Here is a 24,120-nt window from a genome sequence, read left to right on the forward strand (position 1 = left end):
CCTTATCTGTAATGAGGTCATGTCCCATGATGTGTATTAAACACACTAACTAGTCCCCTGCTTATCCAAAACCTCATTTATCTGAATTAATTTTGTGTCCCCCATTTCATTCAGCTAAACAAGGTTTCACAATGTTTCCAACTCACAGTTTTATCATGAGTCTCATGATATGTAGTGTTTTGCTTAAAGCCTAGTCCCTGGAGTCATATGAATACATGAGAATCTCAGCTTTCATTTAAAAATAAAAAAGGGGGATGGGGGGAGACAAGTTTCTAGTCCTAATGGTTACAGAGAAATGCTGGAAAACCTGGGACTTAAAGGTGCCAAATCCATAAGACAAAATAATGCAAAGTGAATTATTGTTTTTAAATCTCATGATTTTGAGCCAGTCTCATGGTTTTGGGGGCCTGACTCATGATTTTTGAGTGCTTGGTGTTGGCGATATTGATTTCACTACAACGTGCATATTCATGTGTGTATCCAGAATGCTCTCAGGCTGCAATGGGTCAGTGTAGGGTTTTGTAGCAGGATCTCCATTCCCACTCTCCCTCCCTGTTCACGAGTGGATGGAGAAGCACCCATTTATCCCCAGCCCCTTGTTATGCCCGTAGATAGTTTAGTGGAGATTATGTATTGATTCCAAGCCTCCAACTTTTGGAGATGCTGAATCACAGTAATTATGCTGTGGGTTAATGGCATTTGATCTAGTTTATCTGATTCTTCCCCCACCATTGCTAATGCATGCCGACTGCATACTCTAAAATAGAGCTAAATCCTATTTTGGCCAGTGCCTCTATGGGGAGCACAGACGCTGCCCACTGTGTCCTCTGCAAAAGGACTTCTGCCAACTGGGGAATGATTTCTCATGGCAGGACAGGAGGAAGTGCTGTGCAGTGCACTTTGCTGGTCTCCTGATCAGAAGCAAATATGCTCCGACCTGCTGCCAGTTAGCACTTGCTGCTGACTGCAGCATCCTCACTAGCTGGCTGGAGAGTTAGCTGCCCACTGGGGAATGTGGTGCAAGGGCCAGTGAATTAGCTCTCTGTCCTTCCTACTTCTACGCGTGATTGCTGTGGAGAGACCCTGTCCTGCTGCTTCCATGGGGAGAAGAGGTTCCAAACACTGTCTTCACCCCCTTGTGCGGCAGAGGGTGGAATTTAGCTCCTATCCACTAATGCTTTGGGCTAATACTTAAACCAGTGGTTCCCACCCTGTGGCCTGGGAGCCAAAAGTGGTCTACAGGAACTTTCAAAGTGGCCCGCGGCTCCCCTCCCGCTGGCTGCAGAAGGGAACCGCTGCCTAAAGACCCAGGCGGAGCATGTTGCCACGGGGCTAAAAGACCCGTGCAGGCGCCTTGCTGCAGTCAAGAGGATGGGAGATCAGTGCTCCCCTCTCCCTGGCCGTAGCAGGAAGCACAGCAAAACACTTTGCCTGGGTCCCTAAGTGCTGGGGTCCTTGCTGGAGCCAGAGGGAGGGAAGCACTGACCTTCCATCCCCCTGACTGCAGAAGGGAGCCACTGCCTAGGGATCCAGGTGGAGCGCACGGGGCTACAGGACATATGCAGTTTCCCTGCTGCTGCCAGGGGGACGGGAGATCAGCAAGGAGACAGCCTCCTCGCAAAACTCCTTGTGTCTGGCTGCAGTTTGGGGGAGGAGGGAAGCGTAGGCCCTGCTGGCAGAGACAGGTGGCTCTTCAGGGTTGTAAAAATGATATCTGTGGCCCTCAAGCCAAAAAGGTCGGCAACCACTGACCTAAACAATGGCTGGCAAGCCAAACAAAAGAATTCAATCTAGCAAGGAGATTGGGGCGCCATGCAGAATTCTCAAGTTTGGGAGCAGCCTTGGCACTTCTCCTCCAGCTATCTCCCGAGGTGATATTCTTAGTGTCTGGCACAGTGAGGGTGGGAGCATAAGCTAACTGCATGGCTCTATGAGCATCACCTGCTAGATGATTGCATAGCATGAACAGGGAACTGCGATGGCAGCAGCCTCTGAAAAGTAGTGGTTTCCAGTGAGAGGGCTGTGTGTCTGGGAGATGCCAGTCCAGAGAAGGAAAGGGCAATGGCCCCATGCTGAATAAAAAACAACAACCCATGTCTCTTTACCCCACAGGTGGTTTTGATTCCTCTTATATCCTTCTTTGCTCTTTTTTTTCACCCCTTCTCCTTATTTAAATTAACAAGAAAAACTCAGTGGACCTTTTTGAAAATATTGGAGCCAACAAATGCAGTCTTGTAAGTTATTTATTAGAGTATTTCTCAGTAAAAGTTTAATGCCATATAGTGGTCAGCAAACTCTCTCTTGCTGTTACACTCATGTATTTCATATCATGTTCCAAATTTCCTCAGAGCATTAGAAGTGTTATTTGGTTTTGGAGCGATGTTAATCACCATGCCGCAGTTTAATGCCATGCTATGGTTTTCTCTGGCTCTACAAGTTTTACCCATAAGAGGAGGGATGTACATTGGCCTGAAAGACTGTACATTTATTTTTCTCATAACTGTGATGTATTTTTTTCCTTTGCTAATATGTTTTGATGTCTTATAGTTGTAACCTGCTGTTCTCTTTAATTGCTTATTGTTATTAATTATGTAGCGGTAACGTTTGAGCCATTTGGCTGTAAAAAACGCATTTATCACTATTGCCATTGGAGCTGCAGTAAATTGCCAGAGTTCTGTCTGGAGAGGAATGCTTTTGAGCGTTTCTCCAATAAAATTTGAACATGGATCAAATCAAGATTTTCTTTTGCCTCTTCTCCTCTCCCCATCCCCCCGGGCCTTCCCTGCCCTGTCCCCACTTCTCTTCTTCCTTCTCCATCTCTTCTCCTGCCTGAGCTTTTCTTGTCACATCTATCCAGTCTCTTCCTCCCTCTGGCCCTATTTTCCTTCTCTCATCTATTGACTTTCCTTCTATCCACCCCACCCCTTTATGCTGGCTCCTTGTTTTCCCCCATTACCTATTCCCTACCTCCTCCTGTCTCCGGTATTTCCTCTCCCTTCTCTAATCTTTACGTGTCTTTTCCTCTCTTTAGTTCTTTGCGTTCCTCCTCCTTTATGCTTTTTGACCCCCTCCGTTCTCCTCTCTATTTCATTCTGCTTTTTCAGAGCTCACTGGGTATTTCTTAAACTCCACTTCTCTGTTGGCAGAATATTAGGAAATGATGATTTTGCTCTAGAGAGGGGCTATAGCTTGGGTCCTAAATAAATATATATTTAAATAACAGCCAGCCTGAAGCCATACATTCACAAAAATCACAAACACAGGTTACTAAATATAACATAAGAAAAAGCTAATCAGCCCTGATTATTGTCTGTCTTTTTGAGAAACTGGGAAACTCTTCAATGCAGGGATCCCTTCAGTTTGTTTGGGGACAGTTCTGCTGTCTGGTGTAAAATCCATGTAACCAATAGAGTAACATCAGATTTACAGCAGTGTAAGCGAGAACAGACTCTAGCCCTTTTTGTCATGGGAGCCTAAAGTGGCCTACGTCACTAGATAACTGGATCGAATACGGAAATATGTGAAAGTTAAATCAAGCTGAAATTAAGCTTTCCTAAACAAAAAATAACAACTAAATTAGACTAAAAAATACAAAGGTTACTCAGCAGTAAGTGGAACTATATCACTTTAATAATAATCTGAACAAGAAAAATTCCTCAAACTTGGTGGTTCAGTTGAGTTAGGAGAAAATAATCTAGTTTAAAAGCCCAGATCCTGTGTAAATTAAGCACAGCTCTGAGAGCTTTAAGTGCCCCTTCCACTTTTTCTTCTCTTATTTTTGGAGGGGAGAGAGTAGTGGAGGGGGCAGGAGGTTGGCACGTCCCTAATTGAGCTGAAGTTCTAAATCAATATTTCAGCTACCGCTGTTCACGTCGAAAGGTCCTTTACACGTGTAACAAATCAGTAAGCAACAGTTCTCATATTGCATTCAGCTTTGAAAAATTTGTCAACAATGCCTGGCTTTTCATATAATTAAATAGCAGGAAGTATAATACTTTTCATTCTAGGTCTCCATAATGTTCAGAAATGCAAAGAAGTCCTGTTCTAGTCTATTTCTTTTCTCTCTTTCTCTTTTTTTTTTTAAGAGGAAGCAGACCGTTCTTTGCATCTTGGATAAATGGCATTTCAGCATTTAGCGATTTTCTCCTCCAGACAACTAGCGGCTTTGTGCCAAAAAAAGAAGGCCTTGACCCTTGCTATACTCTCAGAACAAAAAATACCTGATAAGCGTTGTGTGCGGTACATAGCTCATGCTGTTGGTCCACTGCTGTGTGGAATTAATATTGACTATTCGACTGTATCGGTGCTAGATGTTTTCCCTGTAGACCTAACTTTACAACAGGTTGCATTGAGCTTTATGCTGCATGAAATATCTTCTTTCAATTTGACCAATTTGTGTTTTTTTTGTGCAGTACTCGAAGGTAGATATACCTGTACTTCCACCAGTTCCAGAAGTCCCAGACGGGTGGGCATTACTAGTAGGTATTTAACATCAAACAACAGAAAAAAGCTACCTCTCCAAGCAGAAAGCATGAACAACAACAAAAAAAAATTACATCCAACACAGCAAGAAAAAAAAAATCACATTTAAAATGAATGCACAATACTAAAAACCAAAAGCTTTTGACTTATATTACTCTGTTCTTAATTCTTCTGAATACAAATGTGACATTTTTATTAGTTTTTTTTCCCCATGGTTTGATTAAATTGTTAATAAGTACTTTGCCCAGGCAGTCTCTGAACATTTCGAATTATAATTTTATTTTACTGTAGAATGGTTGGTAGAAGAAACTTTTTTTTTTTTTTTTTTTTTTTAAAGGGAGAAATAATGGCCTCAGCACAGGATTGAGAGCAAGGAATTGCAAAATTCTAATCTTGATTGACACTGATTGTGTTGTGGCCCTTGTACAAATTATCTAGGGCCTGATCCTTCTCCAGCTAAATTTAGTGAGAGATTTTCAATTGTCTTCAGTGGGAGAAGGATTAGTCACTTAGCATGTCTGTGCCTCAGTTTAAAAGGCCTGACCTTGCAAATTTCTGAGTTATTTACTCACATGATCAGTTTCATGTAAAGCCAAGAAGAGGCTCACTTGAGTTAGTTACTCCAGTGTGCAGGCGTTTGCAGGGTCAGTCTCTAAGTTTTTAATTAGTGCTCATAGAGCGTTTTGAAGAGGTAGTGCTGAGCTAGAAGTATGTTTGAATGATTCATACTGCTACAAATAACTCAAACTCCAGCTTTTTCTTACTGGTGATTTTAATTTCTTCTAATAGCAGGGAGAAAACATTTTGAAAATTATTTGCAGAATATGCCATATCACATGGGGCTTCATAGCAGTGATGTAGTGTAACCGTCTGATGTGTACATGCTATGCGATGCAATGCAGAAAAACAGAACTAAATACCTTTTTCTGGTGCAGTTACAGACAAGGGGTAGCAAATTATTTGCCCCCCATAAATGGGTGACTAGCTCTGTTGCTGAATTCTTGAACTCTCTCCTGGTAGCCAGATGCCTTGAAAGGGCATTTGCTGCATTTAAATCTTTCTTACTTGAGATGAAAATATGACAGTTATTAAGAAGTTAGGGCAGTTAGATATGGAATGAATCCTTTTTTATTTTAACCAACCTGACTGGCTAGGCATTTTGGGGTTTAAGCAATGTACGGTGCTAACGGCACTTGTAGTAAGAAGAGTTCCCTTACATGCAGCCAAAGTGAGTGCAACCAAGCAAAAAAGTGAACAGTTGGTGAAGTGAAATGCATCCCTTGCTTCAGACAGAAATACAGTGGAATGAGAGATGAAGCAGACTGGCTTTCCCTTAAGCAGAGTTAATTTCAAAATCTGGCCCTGGAGAGATGAACTTTTTCCTTAATTGAGGAGGTGGATTCTAGTGCTTGTTGCTCCATCAATCAGCACCCTTCTCCTGGTGGCTGTTTCTCAAAGGTACATTAGCAATACTCAACAAAAAGCTGCAGTGTTCCTTAGCCATAGAATAGGCCATATCACACAGTGCCTCTGGGAGTACTGTCAGAGCTGAGGCCTGAGTGCCCCAGCTCCACCAATTTACAGGGTCCAATGTGCATGCTCTCTCCTCTCCAGTCCTGGCACAACTCCAATGGCCAACATACATAGGAGGGGCAGAGTCATAGCCTGGCTTTGCCTTGCTTTCTTCACCCCATTTGGAGAGGCTAAGATTGCCAGTGACACTCGGATGACAGGACTAGGATTTTGCATGGCAGCTAAGTGTGGGCATAAGATAGGGAAGGCTCCTTACATCTTTACCCCCCATCCCAACTCCGTTACATGTACCCACTCAAAAGTAGGCAGGATCTTGCCCTGAACTTTCTCTTTTTGATTAAAAAAAGGAGGGTGAAATGTCACCCAAGATGGAATCATTCGTACCAAGTTTCCACAACGAACAAATTTTTTATGACTGAAGTCACAGACTCATTCAAAATTGGATTGAGAAGAAATGCCAACCCTGGCACAGCCCTAACTTCAGTGATGTTAGTGCATGGCACTATTATATTACCATGAAGAAAGGGGTGAGGAGGACATAAAATCCTTCCTTCCTTCCTTCCACCCAATGTGAGAAAGGTTGTCAGCTTTCCTGAATATGACAGGACACTCCTAATTGTAATTCTGTCCCCCACTCGGTCCCTATGATCCTAGCCAAGCAGAACAGGATGGATCTTCATTTAGATTTTTTTACTAGCCTTTTTTCAGTGGTAGTTCTTTCAGTGCTGTAAACATTTCCTTTCAGCGCATTCCAGCTGTATCCTTTGGCTTTAGTACATATGTTTCTTTATCACTCCGCTCATGTGCTTTTCAAAATTAACACCTTGGTGGGTTGTGGTTTTTGTTTTGTGGCGGATGGCATGATAATGTTTGAGAAATTGAAAAAGACAGATACTCTCTTGCAATCAGGGGTAAATGATAAATGTGATGTTAGAAGTCTTCAGACAATGTCCATTTCAGCATCAAGTCTTTAAAGAGTCATTGTGCACTCTTTAATCGGGTGAAGAAAAGGCCTACCTGATATTCAAACACTAGAGTTCTTTTCTATAGTATGGGCTTAAGAATTACAGTTACTAGCGGGGTTTGAAATAGCAGTGAAATTATTTGTAACAAAATTCAGACATTTTTGTATTTATGTAGCAGTTGTGAACTATGCACATTGTAATTAAAAAGAAGCAGCAGTGACACAAATACTGTAAACTAAGAAACAATTGGGTAAATGTATGCATTGCAAATTACAATACAGTGCTGCTTATTTTTTCTCCTCTGGTTTTTAGTGCAAACTGTTGTAGCCAAGGGGTTAGCTTTGTCATCCGTGGCATTTCTTTGTTACTCCTTAGACCTCTGGCTTACAAATGTGTGCTGTGAAATTAACTCAGGAAAGAGGAGAAGCAAAGTGAAGGGGAAGAAATTGGTTTAGGGCATAGTTTGGTTGGTTAAAAAAGAAAATACACTGTAACTGTACACACTTTTGAGCTGGAAAATTACAGAAACTTCAGGCCATTTGGTTCCTGTGTTGTAAGTAGAAGGCAGGGTTTACTCCTATTCTAATCAGGAGCTTTTAAGTGTGGATCCTGTCCACATGATGATTTACCAGGAGTTTACATCTTTGAACCTTTGACTAAATGTCTAGGCTATGCAAGAGGCAGAAGGATCTTTCTAATCTGGACAGTCTCTAGGGTGAATGAGAGAGAGTCCTACCTATAAACTGATACAAATTGGTCTTCAGTAATGGCTGCAGAGTTGATCAGACAATATAAGGGGGCCCCTATTGGTTACCAACTTAACAGCTGCATGTGAGTCAACCACTGAACATTTGCTTGTAGCCACACTAGATTTTTTTTTTTATTGACCAGAAAGAAGCATAAACTTGGGACACGCAGTCTAGAGGCTGCTTAAAGGGTTTCCCTTTGTTAAAATTTACATTGAAATGTCACTGTCTTCAGTGAAATAAGTTCTGGGTTGGAGTTCATAACTTCGATGGGGTATGAACATCCAGATTGTTACAACCTTATCTTTGTTCTCTGCAGTAAAAGTAGTAAATTAGCAGATGTAGATATTGAATGTTAAGAGAGAGAATTTTTAGCAGCTAGCGAACAGCTTTGAATGTGACTGTATGTTCAGCTTACAGATAGATTTTGTTGCTTGTTTTTATAGCTGGTTACCAAGTTAGCTGCACCTCAATTACAGTCTGTCTGCCTGAATTGAAACATTTAATATTTGTGTAAATATTAAATATTTATATGACTGTTACACAATTTATTTGAAATTTATTCATGTTTACATTTATGTATCATCTGAGTAAAGATTATAAATGGAAATAATTTACTTAGCCAGAGATTCAGGTTGCATCAAATTAAATTATCTTCCAGCATCGGGTAAGCCATCCTCATTGATGTTGTTAGGCCTTAACCATATCTTAACTCACATCTTAACCATGTAGGTGCAATTTTAAATCTCAGGTTTGTGATATATAGTGGGTACTTTTTTCTTAACTCCCTTATGGAGTTATTGGATCTGTAATCTGAAGGACCTGCTGAATTGTTTTGCAATGTGCAACATCAGGTACTACAAGGTATGGTTTTCTGTTTGATTTGGAAAAAGGGGCAGGTTTTATATCATAGGTTAATTTCTTTCTCATTGTTCGGCTAACTCATTTGCACTGTAATGTATTTTTCTATTCCTCCTTCTGCTAGTTGGCGCTTTAATACCTATTTTGCAAGCAATATTCTTAGTCTAACCCATATAGCGGTTGTCTAGAATTCCATAGCATTGCTTATTTCTTACCTATAACTTTTAATAAAAAATAGGGCTGTGCCAACTTATTATACCCTTAATAGAATATTCTAATGGTTATTAAATCAATTGACTCTGAATTTCACTTTAATAAATGAGTCAGACAGTATTTTCCAATTACTGTCAGTCGCCACCTTTCTAAAGAGCAGAAGATTATTTTGATTGAATTTTTTAAAGCAGTTCAGCACGTCGTCGTCTCCTTTCCCTCTCTCCCCCCCCCCCCCCCCCCCCCCGCTCTTACTCAAAGAATAGCAGCTCTTTAGTGTGGGGAAAAGGACCTCTTAGACTGTATTCTGACATTCCATTGCATTTCAGATTTATCCCCAATGTAAACTGAAAATGTGGCATTTCACTGGCCCTTCATTTATTAATGATATAATACTTCATGCACTGTTGTAGCGCCTTATCAAATTGCCTGCTAAATAAGAGCCGGACTGTGGCTGGCCATGCACAAGAGGACTCAAGAAATATTTCCAGATCCTTCTTTCCCTACTTATACCTCCACAAAGCACATCCACATTACAAGTTCTTGCACACCAGAGGGACACAATTGACACTACTGAATTCTCCATAGGAAGCAGGTCAGGGCAAGGCAATGACCCTGCCCTCCTCCGCACTACCTATCAGACCAAAACCAGCAGGAGGTAGGGGGGTGTTCACTACACACACACACACTGCACCTTTGAAAGGCAGACATCACCTTGATATGTGCTCCCTTGGTGTTTCCAGAGGCCTTCTGTGTCTCTCAGCAGTGACTGAGCCAGAGTTCCTCTAGGATCTAGCATTGATGCAGAGCCCCTCCTCTGCTCCTGTCATGTGGTCATATTAAAAGCCATGCATAGTCACTAATTAAGTAATCTTCATAACACGCTGGAGAGTTAGGTAAAAACTAGTATACCTGTTTTATCAATGGATAATCTGAAACAGAGAGAATAACTGATTTGCCCAAGATCACACAATAAGTCAGTAGCAGGGCTGAGAAAACCCAGTACTCCTGACTCCTAATCAAGTGCTATGTGCTAACTATGTTCCTTCCTCTTAAATTGAAGTTATGTCCATGTCACATTCTTGAATTTAATGAGTGGAAACTTGCCGTTTATTCCAGGAGTGGAGTGCAGGGTGGGTTTTATGTCAAAATTGGAGTGAAAAAATTGTCGCATGAAAAGAAAATCCCAAAGCTGCAGACATAGGAAGAAGACACTGCATTAGACACAAATTCGGTCATGTTTTGAATGTGATCTTCATAACTGTAAGGGCCAGGCACATTTATTTTTTAACAGAAGGCTTCGATTCTGCAGGCGTTGATGGCTCTTGCCTGGGGAACTTACCCATTTGCCATAAGTGAGAGGCTGAAGTGAGTTTTTTAAGCCTCGTTTATAAACCTTTAGGAAAATGAAATTTGTAATATAAAGCAGGCTAAGCAATTTTAATGTTTGTGACCAACAGATCTCAGAGATATAGAAATATAACAGTCATATTTTAACAGGGATCAACTGTTCTTGAACAAATATAAACACTGTATTAGCCAAAATTAGGTTTTCTTCAAATCAGGACTGCATGTCTTTCTACCTGTTTTGTCATGTTCAATTAAGATAATTATTGTGGACCATCCAAGGAAAATCCCATATTCCATTCCTGTTTGAATTCCTCTGTATCCCAGGAATCCATATACTCTTGGAATGTTTTGAGAAATCTCCCTTCAGGGTTCTAGTGCTATAGAATGACTAGCGCTGTTAATTTGCCAATGCCAATTTGTTTCAAGGCTTGGCATTGATTATTTTTCACCTTGATTGGTGAAAGAGCCAGGGATGGGCTCCCTTTTTCCCACTTGCTGTGAGTCTGTATATCAACATGAACAGGTTGACGAAGAAACTTTCCTCCCAGGCTTGTTAGTGCAAAATTGTCCATTACTGGGATTTCCTCTGAAATACCTGGGACCAGCCACTGTCAGAGAAAGGATACTGCATAGGTCGACATTTGGTCGGATCTAGAATGGTGATATCTATTTCCTACTGGGACCGGGGAGAGATGCTAGTTCAGGATCTTCAGAAAGAGAAGCACCAGTTTTCTGTGTAGCTGCTGAGTGGCAATTCTTCTTCCTCTCTTGAGTATACATTGTTCTTCAGCACTGCCCACTGCTCGAGTCTGCCTGTTTGTGGGGAAGTACCATGTAAAACGTGCATCGCATGTTCTGTCCCTACCGCTTAACTGTCCCATATTGGGCAGGGTGTCCTGTATTTTGGCTACTGTTTCTGGCCCTGTCCAGCTGTGCATGCACATCTGTCCTATGTCATGGTAGCCATTGCGTTGGGCTAGAGAGATCTTCTCCAGTCCTTTTGGTGGCAGAGTTCTGCACGTGCCTGCTGCATTTTCACCCTGCTCCTCCTCCTCCATACAGATGTTTTCTGGCTTCTTGCTCACCTTCATGGTGATTAGATGGCGCAGGTCTTAGCTTTGAACAGCAGTCACAGACTCTGAAGAGGGTTGGCAGGAGGATGAAAAACCTGGGCAGCTCCTTGAGTATCCACTAAAACTGAGCATTCCCACTGAGAATGGAAGATGTCTTGGGTTCAATATTTATTTATATGCAGTGATTTATAAAAGATGTCACACAGCTCAGATTGGCCACCTCGCGCCCTCCCCCTCCCCCCCCCCCCCCCTTTCTCCCTCCAGTCTGTGCTCTGTAGGCTTCTAGATCAGTTTTGGCTAGAATAGCAGGCATCCAGCAGTGCACAGATCACAGTTTAGTTAGATATATGAAATTTGTGCACAAGCAAGTTATGATCTTCTGGCCCCTGATCCTAGCATATATAGTTTCCCAAGATAGACGTGCCTTTTCAATACACTATCATTACTGTTACAGTGAGTGAAGTTAGATAGGATAATGTAGCAGTGTTTTAATAAAGGACTTTGTAAAGAACAAAAAACCCCAAAATGCTACAATTTGCTATGGGAAAGGCTAAAACTGTGCATGTTGGTGTGTGCATGAATCTACATGAATACCTATCTGCATGAATACCTATCCTGCTGCGTGGTGACTGACAGGAAGGGAGAAGGGGAAAGAGAAGCTTATAGGCAATAATTTTAAAGAGCCAGAATAGGATCAAAAGTTTCTACATTCACAGCTAAGTTAAAAACATGATTTTATCATGTTGGGAAAGCAAAGTTATGTGTATGCCAATATTATTAATGCTGATTACTTAATTGAGAGAAACCCTAAGATAAAGTGTAATCCTTATGGCTTTGTCGGTTTTGTCCTACACCATATCTTCTCAATGTGAAGAATTCATAAACCATTTAGATAATTATATTCAAGAAGAATTTGCTACAGCCCCAAATACACAATGGACTTTACCGCTTATGAAATTTTAAAATTTAGAATGTCCTGAGTAGCTTAGTTATGCATTATTTCCCATAATCCCTTCCCCAATTCTTACCCTGGCCCTTGCTTACACCAAGGCTGAATTTAGCCTCCAGAGTTATTTAGCCTGACAGAAACACCAGGGATAGAATTGAAATTATTTCAATTCTGGATAGTTATTCAGGTTTATAGGTTTTGAGAGACTGACTGTGACATCATTCAGTTTACGGTTCCATGTCATGTTTTCTTTAAATTAATTGGAAGAATTTCTAGTAGAATTTTAAAATTTTGTGTAGGTTTTGTGTGTTTCCCTTCACTATCAACAGCAGTTACCAACCTGGCATTTTGGGCATTATGGTTACTAATCACTCTAGTCCGTGTTAGATTAAGCAGAAGGTAGACAATTTGACAATTATATATTTGGAATAGAGAGAGGGCTTTCCTAAATCATTTTTTCTTCTGAGAAATGTTGTGGAAATGAGGCAGTTGCCAAGCTGTGTGTTATTGTTTGACTTTTAGTAATCAAATATTGTATTTACCTGCTAGATCAATGCTATTTGGGTAACACACTAGTGACATACAGAGGGACCTTTTCTAAGCTGTGCTTTGGGAGTTGACCCCTCTGCAGCAGGGCTGGAAGCCGTGTCTTACTTAGCAACTGTTTCTAAGTAGGACAGCTATCACTGCCCTCATGGTGGAGTGGATGGAGCCTGCACCACCATCAGCAAGGGGGCCTAAAGCTAGGAATGGGGCCTGTAGAGGAGAGTGGAAAAAATGGGGAACCTGTAGGTGCAATGGGAAAGGTTTTAAGCCATGTGATATTGCCAGGAAAGTCTGTGTCAGGGAACAGGCTTCTGAGCTTCTAGGAAAAATTATGAGTAAAGGAAAAAACTGTGATTGTCCAAAGGGATGTTGGGAGCCTATAGATTGCTATGAGTTTGGTGGCTGTCTGCGAGAGAAACCAGGAACTGGAGTAAGGAGGGAAAGCTGGAGTAAGGAGTTTTATAGGAGGCTATAAAATACTGTTTTGTGGTTGAAGCCACATTGTCGTGCTGGCTGGGGGGAATACCACTGAGAGGTAGCGTGGCAGAAGGATCTTTAAAGCACACAATTCTCACCTTTGCTGACAGAAACTAAACATGTAATTCCTGTGCGCTCCTTTGGAACCATACTTATTTGTGATTGGGTGGATTTGTTAGGGATGTATGTTCCCTATCCCAGAGCTAGTCTCTTACTGAAATCTAATGCATCTGCATTTCTATCCAATGACAATTATATATGCCAAATCCTTGGCTTTGTATGTTTTCTATGCTCTTAAACCTTGCAGATGAAGACTATTTTAGCAGCCATAGATTTTAGGGGCATCTGGTTTAACAAGATTAGGTAAACCAAAAACTGTTCAGTCCATAGATCATATTGGACTTGGTGCTTTGTAACCGCCATGATGAATTTCACCTTCCTTTTGATTTCTCCACCAGATGAAGGACTGAACCATGAATGTAAACTCTGCAATCAAACATTTGACTCTCCTGCCAAACTTCAGTGCCACCTGATAGAACACAGCTTTGAAGGAATGGGGGGCACCTTCAAATGTCCAGTCTGCTTTACAGGTAGGAGGACGTGATCAGGACATTCCTGGTCATGCAAGTTTGAGAACACCTGCCTTAGTCTATGCATGCAGAACTTCCATTTATATGATCCTTAGTATTTAGTATCCTTTAGTTCAGTTTGGGGAGGGAATATTAGATTTGTGCTCATTAGTAATATTGATTAGAAACTATTTAAAAAGTCAGGCTTGATGGAAGGTCAGGCGTGCATCTATGTGAACTGCATTTCAAAGTTAACTATCAGAACTTTGCATGTTTATAATTGCAAAAGTGATTATTATATAGTTATACACATCTGTTTCATCACTATCAAGGTCCAAATTTGCCAACGGGAAAAGTGCCTATCAATATATGCTTTAAAGTTACAGAAAATGCTTTAAATGAGAGCAGAACTTGAACCTGGATAAGGAGTGCTGGCTTTGGCCCCAAAAGCATGCTGCAGTGTTCTCCTTTGGACCAATAATAACGCTCCAGTTTAATTTAGTCACTGGCACTTGAAAAGGTGAACCTTCATAATATGCTTTTGGGAGCAAATTTTGTACTCCTTACACAGGGCCAAGTTCTGCCCTCAATTACACAGGTCTAAATCTGGATTAGTTCCTCTCAGGTCAATAGTTACGCATTGGTGTAAACCCAGATGAGAGAGTGGGTTGGTCCAGAAGGACTAAGGAATACAAGATTTGACCTATAATGAGAGACAGAAAAAATGGAGGATAAAAATACCCCCAAATTGTTCTTGAAAATGAGAACACATTCAAAGGATGCATACAGACTTTTTTTTAAAAGGGCAATAGGACTATTTTTTAGCAGACTGTTTTATAAAATTATACCCTAAATCAGAAGTGTTCATATGTATCATAAATGCATAATTTGCTTTACAGAATGAAAATCTGAGGCTGTTGCAGAATTATAGGAAAACATGACAAAACACATGCAGGGTATTCTTCCATTAATAGAAGCTAATTTTGGAAGCCATTCAAGGTTTCTGTTCTCCATTAATGGGAGTTAAGCATGTGCATTGATAGGCAAATAGACCCCTTAATACCTTCATTTTATTCCTCTTTATTTGGCAACTCCCCTCCCAATAAAACTTAAGTACACCCTACAAAAGAAAATTAAAGTTGAATTTTTCTTCTTGCAGTTAAAGTGGCTGGCCCTGATTATTACCTCACTGTATTCAGGTTACATGTTTCGGTTGAGTTATAAAATTTGAAAATATATAGTTCATTTTCACTGCACAGCTTGCCATAGTGATGTCTGAGTCTGTGGATAGTTCTGTCTTCAACAGTTTGCCCGTTAGGCATCTACGTTCAATAATTCTTTCAATGAGGCAGTTCTTTGTCTTTTGGTTTTATTATTGATTGTACGGGGGCTTTTTTTTCTTGTCTTTGTGTATACATATGTAAGGAGGTGATTTTCTTTTATTCTAATATTGTGTGTCTAGTGTTCCATGAGGTTAATGACAACAAGTTTTGGGGGTGCTTTATACAGTATACAAACCAGCATCTGTAAAGGGTCCCCACTGATGATTCTCCACATGAGCAAGATCCCTGATAAAAATAATCTTTTAATGTTTGAATCAGTAGCCTTGGAAAATGTGTTAAGGAGTATGGAGATAAGTCGATTCCAATCTGTGTGAAACCTTTTTCCTTTTTGCTGATGGGGTAAATAGACACAGAGCATTAATCATAAACAATGGTGGTTTTTTAGCAATGTGCTATTAAATTATTTCAGTATGTCTTGCTAGAATACTAACAAGAACTAAAAAATCACCAATATAAGTTTTATATGGAAAATGGAATCAAAGCAGGTTTTTTTCTTAAGTAATGAGAAATGTGATTAAAATGTATGACTCACAAGAACAATATTCTAATATATTTTGTTGGCTTGCAATTAGAATAATTTTAATGATTAGGAGTGGAGTCAAAGTCAAATGCCAGCATCTTTAATAAATCCTTTCCATTCCTATACAGATTAATATTGTAGATGCAAACTTTTTTAGGTCACAGTGCACCAGGCATCCATCAGAAGTCACTGCTGCCAACCCAAACACTGCCTCTGGCATATACAATTTAATTATTAATAGTATGTCTCCTAGGTAAACTGTTACACAGTCTTAGGGCCTTGTTTTGTAGTCATTAAAATTGAACATGTTTATATTATTGAAACCCTTGCATTCAGTGTGTAGGCACAGTTGATCTTAAAGTATCCAAAGAGAATTTACCTGCAGTTCTGTTTCACATTCATAGACATTGCCCCAATATAGCTGAGGGATATAATTTTTAGCATTAACACATTTAAATACAGAACTGTTTGTTAGCTTTATCTTTAGGCAAATACAGTAAGCAGGGCTTTGGCACCTATGCTTTCCCGACCTGTTGGTTGCTAGGAAATAAGTTTCATGTGTGTTCATTTTCAAGATAGCATGCTTGATGAATTTCAGTTCATTTTAAAATGATTTGTAAAAGAAAATGGCATTTCTAAATCTTTATATTTTAAACATATTGATTGTTTTTGGAGGCATCTCTTTACCAGACACCTAGTACAATGCCTTTTTAAAAAAAACAGGAACCTCACTGTGTAGATGAATAGTGTTGGTTGTGCCTATTAGTACAACAGCATAATGTGAAATTACAGTGTACTAGCTTAATTCTACCTCTTGGAATTACTGTGCATTAAGGGGGAAATGTTTACAAATGACTTTCCACTTATTAAATTAAATAATGAAAAGCTCACTGTTGTTTTAACATTTCAGTGTTTGTTCAAGCAAACAAATTGCAGCAGCATATTTTCTCAGCCCATGGACAAGAAGACAAGATCTACGACTGCACGCAATGTCCACAGAAGTTCTTCTTCCAAACAGAGCTGCAGGTACCGTATTCATGAAGAGGCCTTGGCCTCTGGGGCTGTAGCAGTACTGAGCAAATGTGTTCTGTAGCTGGGCTCACTGCATTGCTTGCTCTTTGGTAAGGGTTGGGGGAACCAGAGGAATGATCAAGAGAGCAAAAGAAAAATTGTCTACAACTCACAAGTGGCATGAAATGCTACCCATGTAAGAGCTATCAGTAACAGAGCATCTGACTTGGTAGTTTAAACCTAGACAGTAGGAGCAACCGTTGGACTCCTGCTTCATAGTTTGGTGGAGATCAAGAGTGTTTCAGAATTTATGTTCTTGATATTTTAAGGGCGGAAGGGAGAGAAATGAGCAGCTTATATTCCCATTTAGCACTCAAAACAGCTAGTTAATAGAGGAATGAAAATGGAGCTTGTGTGTTCTTCTCTTTCTGGTAATCAGCAAGAAGGAGCTGACATAGAAAGGAATGAAGGAAGAGTAAGCTACAGAATGCAGTAGCCTATTATACCCATGTCCAACTGCTGGTCAGTTTAGCTGCTGATCAATCCAGCCTCCCATAAATATTAAACTTCAGATAAAATTAGTTGTATGAATAATTTATTGTCTTCTACTTCTTGTACACTGTCTGTAGGATCAGTAGAACTTTCTTATTGTTGGAGAAGAATAAGACAGAAAGAGGGAAGATAAATCTTGTATATTTTCAGAAAATAAGTTTGGGTCAAAGAATGCGTGGTTGTACATCAGCTTAGCTGCTCTCTTTCTCTTGGAAAGGATTATTATATCGCTAGTACTCCTGAAATGACCAGTTATATTTAGAAAGGTCAGAAGAAGAAAGTACCAATTGTTCATTAATGATTTTAATGATTCACGTTTGAATATTAGCAGAAAAATATTTGGAAGTCAAAGTTACAGGATCTCCATTTGCTAAAAGGTGATCAGTACTAATGACACAAAGAAAATACATTTCTACTGTAGTGTTTGTTTTTACTCTGCATGTTTTTCATTTGAAGAGTGTAGTGCAAAGCACTATACTGAAGGTGTTTATAGTTTTTATAACATGGACTGTTGTCTGCAAGAAGCTTAACTAAGCCTCCTCAATTTATTTCACTTTTGTCCAGAGCTAGTTTTATCCTTGTCATTAGAGATAAGAGGCCAGTGAGGTGTGTGTATGTGTGTGTGCTCATTTAGTATGTCAATTATTGTAATTTTAATGTATTGAAAACTTAATGCTAATAATCAGGATAACAGCATGAATTATTTCTAATGTGGGAAAAGAAAGATTTTGAGAGCTTACAGTGGGCGTCAATACGTTGTATGAGAACTTGATACTGAGATCTATCAAGTAGTATTTCTTTTTGTTTGCTTATGTGTTTGTATGTGTGTTGTTGTGCCTGTATGGTTTAACAGTATTGTGTGTGAAAATGGAATGTCAGCCTTAATTTTCAATTTCCCAACTTTTGTTGGAATCAGGCCAGGGACAGATGGGGCAAGGTGGCAGTGTTCTGATTTTGGCAAAACCTCTTCCCCCCATATCTAGGTCAAACTATCTTCACTTCCATTTAGTCTGGCACCCCATGATAACCATTCCACATAGTCTGCTCCCCTGGCACATTTCTTCCCACCCTACTTAGGTTTTGGTGTCTTCTGGGAGGTGAGTCCATTGAACTTTAAGGCCTTTTTTGGTGCCTAAAGTAGGGGTGCTACTACCTGCTCACCTGTCATCCAGAATGTTCCATAGATGGGAATGTGTAGTCCCTAAAAAGCAGTCTTCTCCTCTCACCTGGACAGTCCAGGGAAGAGGAAGTGGACATCCTGCTCACCACCAACTTCACTAACAGTTCCTACCTATGTGAAAAACATTCTAACACACTATACCAGATCATATATCTAAGCTGAGGCAGAGGGCCATCCTTGTAGTGCTCTGAAGTGAAGAAGGAGAGAAAAAATTGAATAGCAGATCCTGAAATAGGTTTTGGAAAAACAGACCAGGTAAACAAATAGAGTAGATAATATTGATGTATATAACATATAGAGATACAGCTATCCGTATGACATATACAATAGAGATAGATAATATAATCACATGTTATCTGCCTACTAATCCAGCTCCCCAGGAATGTGCTAATATTTCCACACCTGAGCCGCTTCAAACAGCTGTCTTTCTCTTTTTTATTAAAATAAAATCAACTATTTTCTCCCCTCAGAAATCACTTATGCCGAAGGTTTGGGACAGGGTTTTTATGGCTCCCTCTGACCCCAGCATATTTGAACTCATATTAACGAAAGCACCTGGCTTTCCAATTAAGGGTGCAAAAATACATCCAAATAAACAGACATATTGCACTCATGCTTCCCTTTCTGCATTGGTTGCCAATTCACTTCAGGGTGACTTTAAGGTGTTGCTTACTACCTACTGCACCAAGCCCTACATAGCTGAGATCTCAGTCATCTCAGAGACTGCCTGTGTGTCTCACCATGCCACTTGCATTTGTCTGGAACACACCACTTGTCCTATGCTACTGCTATCTGTCTTCAGTGGAACTTGGGCACAGGGCATTCTAGGTAGCAGGCAGTCACTTCTGGAATCTGCGCTTGCTGAAAATATGTCTAAGCATGAGCCTGGCCACATTTTAGAATACATTCTAAAATGTGTCTCTTTATTCAGGCTTTCCATTAACTGCAGGCTCTGAAATCCCTAACATTTAGCCTACTGGCTATGTTTTCTCCATCGCTGTTCTTGGTGTGAGTGGGTCACAATTTATTTGTTCACTACATTTGGGAACGGTTGTTTGCTTTTAAACAAAATTATGCACCTACTACACGTGACAGATGCTAATGATGTCACTTAATGCACTACTAGACAATGCGCAACTACTGTGGTGATGAGGGAGGTGTAAAAAAACAGACCAAGAGAGAATAGATGCTGTGGGGATGGGAGACTTAACAGTGATAATTTAAAGGAAGAAAATACATGGATACAGAAAATAAATGCATTACGATGCCCAATAGCTTTTTATAAACCTTGGCAGGGCCCAAATTGTTTTTTTCTGTTGCTAATCTGATTGTTTGAAGGTTTGAAGGTTGGAAAAGCAGATTGCATGAAAATGAGGAGTCCCACATTTTATATTAACCCGCCCTTAAGAAAATTGCCATAGCCACAGCTACCGTTCTCCTGATCAAAAAAACTAGGATTCCCTTTAGAGACTTTTTTTATCACCACTGCTTCTTAAACATCTAGAAGTCACTGTTAACGACACAAGGCACAGCCAGGAGCTGCTCTAACTTGGCGGCTGCCTGGTGCAGCAGATTTGGCCCAGCTGTCCCACCATAATGTCCCACCAGACCTGAATGGTGCTACAACCTTGTGCACCAGGGTACAATGGCACTCACTCAAATATGACCCAGCAGCAACTGTATCACAACAGGGGTAGCCAAGCCAAATCTATCACCATAGGTCTAAGAGGAGAGGACTGTATTGAAGTTTTGCCTTTGGTGGCAGATTGTCTTGAGTGACACACCTGCCTCAAAGGCATCCGCTGATGAGCTGGGGAGTAAATCACTTGTCCTGGGAGTCAGATCTGGAATATGCTTTTTAATTATTATTTGTATTGAAACAATATTAAATGAAAATGAGTACACAATTAGTTTTAGGCCCCTCTAAGGCCTGTGCACACTTTTCAGTAGGAATATTTGCAATTATTAATTAGTTATTTGTATGTGTATTACAAAAGCCCTTAGGGACCCTAACTGACATCAGGACCCCATTGTACTAGGAACTGTGAAAAGAAAATACATAGTAAGAGACACACTCTGCTCCAGAGAGCTTACAGTCTAAATAGACAAGCTAGACAAAGGATGAGAGGAGAAACAGAGGCATAGAGAGCTGGAGTAACTTGCACAAGATTACATAGCAAGTCATGGGCAGATCTGGGAATAGAACCCAGGTTTCCTGAGTCTCCATTGAGTGCCCCATCCACTGAACAATACTGCCTTTCTAATTATTAATCTAATAACTGGCAAAGCTTCTGTAGCCTTCACAGAAAAAATGGACCTTAATTTTAATAATCTCAATAGACCTTCCTTCTCCCTTCCCTGCCAAAAGCATTCTTCTTCTGTCAGAAACAGTTTTAAAGTCTTCTGTGCTCTGCTGTGACTGGGAGAAGAACCTGCTTTTAACTTTTGGGGGGATATTTTATTTCCCTAAAGAGGAAGCAGATCTTCTGTTATGAAGTTAGAACAGTATGTTTGAAAAGACTGCTGGGTTAGTAACTTGTACGGGTTTTAAGGGTTCTACAAGATCCTAAAGCCTGTGTCTGTTATTTTTTACACTTGTAAAATGAATTGAAATTGAAGAAATATTTAGCTAAAACTATTTATTCATTTAAAACATAGTACTTTAATAGTACTTGCATGCTTAATATAGTCTGGGTTTTTCAGAAATAACCTTGTTTTTGTTTTTTAATATTAAAAATATCAATCTAAACATCAGATGAGCTAACCAGTTGCAAGCTAGACAGTCATAAAGCTGTGTATACACCTCCCAGTACTAACGGCCTAACAATTCCAGCACCTGAGATTTGAGTATATGGCTATATTTATCTGAATAACTATAACTAGTGTACATTTTTTTACACCCACAGTACTAAACTTTTAATTAATGAGGAAAGTTTTAAATCTATCGTTAGAACATAAGAACGGCCATACTGGGTCAGACCAATGGTCCGCCTAGCCCAGTATCCTGTCTTCCAACAGTGGCCAGTGCTTCAGAGGGATGAATAGAACAGGTAATCATCAAATGATCCGTCCCGTCAGCCATTCCCAACCTCTGGCAAACAGCAATCCCTACCTATCTTGGCTAATAGCTATTGATGGACCTATCCTCCATGAACTTATCTAGTTCTTTTTTGAACCCTGTTACAGTCTTGGCCTTCACATCCTCTGGCAAGGAGTTCCACAGGTTAACTGTGCGTTTTGTGAATAAATACTTTCTTTTGTTTGTTTTAAACCTGCTGCCTATTAATTTCATTTGGTGATGTCTAGTTTTTGTATTATGAGAAGGAGTAAATAAGATTTCCTTATTTACTTTCACCACATCAGTCATGATTTTATAGACCTCTATCATATCCCACCTTAGTTGTCTCTTTTCCAAGCTGAAAAATCCCAGTCTTATTAATCTCTCCTTATATGAAAGCTTTTCCATACCTCTAATCATTTTAGTTGACATTTTCTGTACCTTTTCCAATTCCAGTATATGTTTTTTGAGATGGGACAACCAGATCTGCATACAATATTCAAGACGTGGGTGTACCAGGGAGTTATAAAGATGCAATACAATATTTTCTGTCTTATTATCTATCCCTTTCCTAATGTTTCCCAACATTCTGTTAGCTTTTTTGACTGCCACTGCACGAGTGGATGTTTTCAGAGAACTATCCACAATGACTCTAAGATCTCTTTCTTCAGTAGTAACAGCTAATTTAGACCCCATCATTTTATATTTATAGTGGGGATTATGTTTTCTGATGTGCATTACTTTGCATTTATCAACATTGAATTTCATCTGCCATTTTGTTGCCCAGTCACCCAATTTTGTAAGATCCCTTTGTAACTCTTCGCAGTTTGCTTTGGACTTAACTATCTTGAGTAGTTTTGTATCATCTGCAAATTTTGCCACCTCACTGTTTACCCCTTTTCCCAGATCATTTATGAATATGTTGACACCACAATTTACCACTTTCCATTCTGAAAACTGACCATTTATTCCTACCCTTTTTTCCCTAGCTTTTAACCAGTTACTGATCTAGGAGAGGCCCTTCCCTCTTATCCCATGATTGTTTACTTTGCTTAAGAGCCACTGGTGAGGGACCTTGTAAAAGGCTTCCAAAAAAATCTCAGTACACTATATCCACTGGATCACCCTTGTCCACATGCTTGTTGACCCCCTCATAGAATTCTAGTAGATTGGTGAGGCATGATTTCCCTTTACAAAAATCATGTTGAATCTTCCCCAACATATCGTGTTCACGTATGTGTCTGATAACTCTGTTTTCTACTATAGTTTCAACCAATTTGCCTGGTACTGAAGTTAAGCTTACCGGCCTGTAATTGCCAGGATCACTTCTGGAGCCTTTTTAAAAAATTGGCATCACATTAGCTATCCTCCAGTCACGGGGTTCAGAAGCTAACTTAAATGACAGGTTACATACCACAGTTAGTAGTTCTGCAATTTCACATTTGAGTTCCTTCAGAACTCTTGGGTGGATACCTCTTGTCCTGGTGATTTATTACTGTTTAATTTATCAATTTGTTCCAAAACCTCCTCTAGTGAGACGACACCTCAATCTGGGACAGTTCTTCAGACTTGTCACCTGAAAACAATGGTTTGGGAATCTCCCTCACATCCTCAGCTGTGAAGACCTATGCAAAGAATACATTTAGTTTCTCTGCATTAGCCTTACCTTTCTTGAGTGCTCCTTTATCATCTTGATCATCCATGGCCCAACTGGTTATTTAGCAACTTTCCTGCTTCTGATATACTTACACATTTTTTATTACTTTTTCAGTCTTTGGCTAGCTGATCTTCAAATTCTTTTTTGGCCTTCCTAATTATATTTTTATACTTCACTTGCTGGAGTTTATGCTCCTTTCTGTTTTCCTCAATAGGATTTAACTTCCACTTTTTAAAAAATGCCTTTTTGCCTCTAACTTCTTCTTTCACTTTGTTGTTTAGTCACAATGCACTTTTTTGGTCCTCTTACTATGTTTCTTAATTTGGGGTATACATTTAAATTGAGCCTTTATTATGCTGTCTTTTAAAAGTTTCCATGGAGCTTGCAGGGATTTCACTTTTGGCACTGTACCTTTTAATTTCTGTTTAACCAACTTCTTCATTTTTGTGTAGTTCCCTTTTCTGAAATGAAATGCTACCATGATAGGCTGCTTTAGTGTCCCCTTCCCTCCTCTCTTCCCCCGCCCCCAAGGATGTTAAATTTTATTATGTTATGCTCACTATTACCAAGTGGTTCAGCTACATTCATCTCTTGGACCATCAACCTTTAGGAAATACCATATAGTGGAGAAAACTGCATCTCATCTACTCAGCAGTACAGACCACTGTGAGCGCAACAAACCTGTCCCCTGCTCCTTACACGGGCTTCCCATAGAATATCAAGTCAAATTCGAGCTCTCAGTCCTCAGTGGCCAAGGCCCTGCATATCCAAAAGTTCGCCTGAAGTTTTGGGATAAAGATCTGTTTCACAAGCACAATGAAACTTTCTACCACAAGGCTAAAGCTCGTCTGTGCAGGAGAAATTGCTTAGGGGCTCCAAGACTGTGGAATAAACCACAGGAACGAAGAACTTTCAGAAGCCTCACCACCTTCCACTGCAAATGCAAGGTACACTTATACCTGTCTTGTCTAACATTAACACAGAGCAGCATGGAGATTTAAAAACAAAACCCTACACTGCCCACATACTTCTCCTGAG

General features: G+C 40.0%; 1 protein-coding gene across 7 annotated transcripts in view; it reads left to right on the top strand.

Moving 5' to 3' along the window:
* ZNF521 (zinc finger protein 521) overlaps positions 1–24,120 on the top strand; it is a 258,352-nt gene that overhangs the window by 211,404 nt on the left and 22,828 nt on the right. For 4 of the 7 annotated variants that reach the window (XM_067546457.1, XM_067546435.1, XM_067546436.1 and 1 more), the window contains 3 exons: positions 4,413–4,478; positions 13,651–13,782; positions 16,535–16,650. In XM_067546457.1, the coding sequence (XP_067402558.1) occupies positions 4,413–4,478; positions 13,651–13,782; positions 16,535–16,650 (314 nt within the window). The remainder of the gene's footprint in view (positions 1–4,412; positions 4,479–13,650; positions 13,783–16,534; positions 16,651–24,120) is intronic. The other 3 variants (XM_067546465.1, XM_067546440.1, XM_067546449.1) reach the window with 1 other exon arrangement.

This window comes from Emydura macquarii, unplaced genomic scaffold (genome assembly GCF_026122565.2).
Source record: "Emydura macquarii macquarii isolate MOO-44397 ecotype Brisbane River unplaced genomic scaffold, CSIRO-AGI_Emac_v2 contig_212, whole genome shotgun sequence".
NCBI lineage: Eukaryota > Metazoa > Chordata > Testudines > Chelidae > Emydura > Emydura macquarii.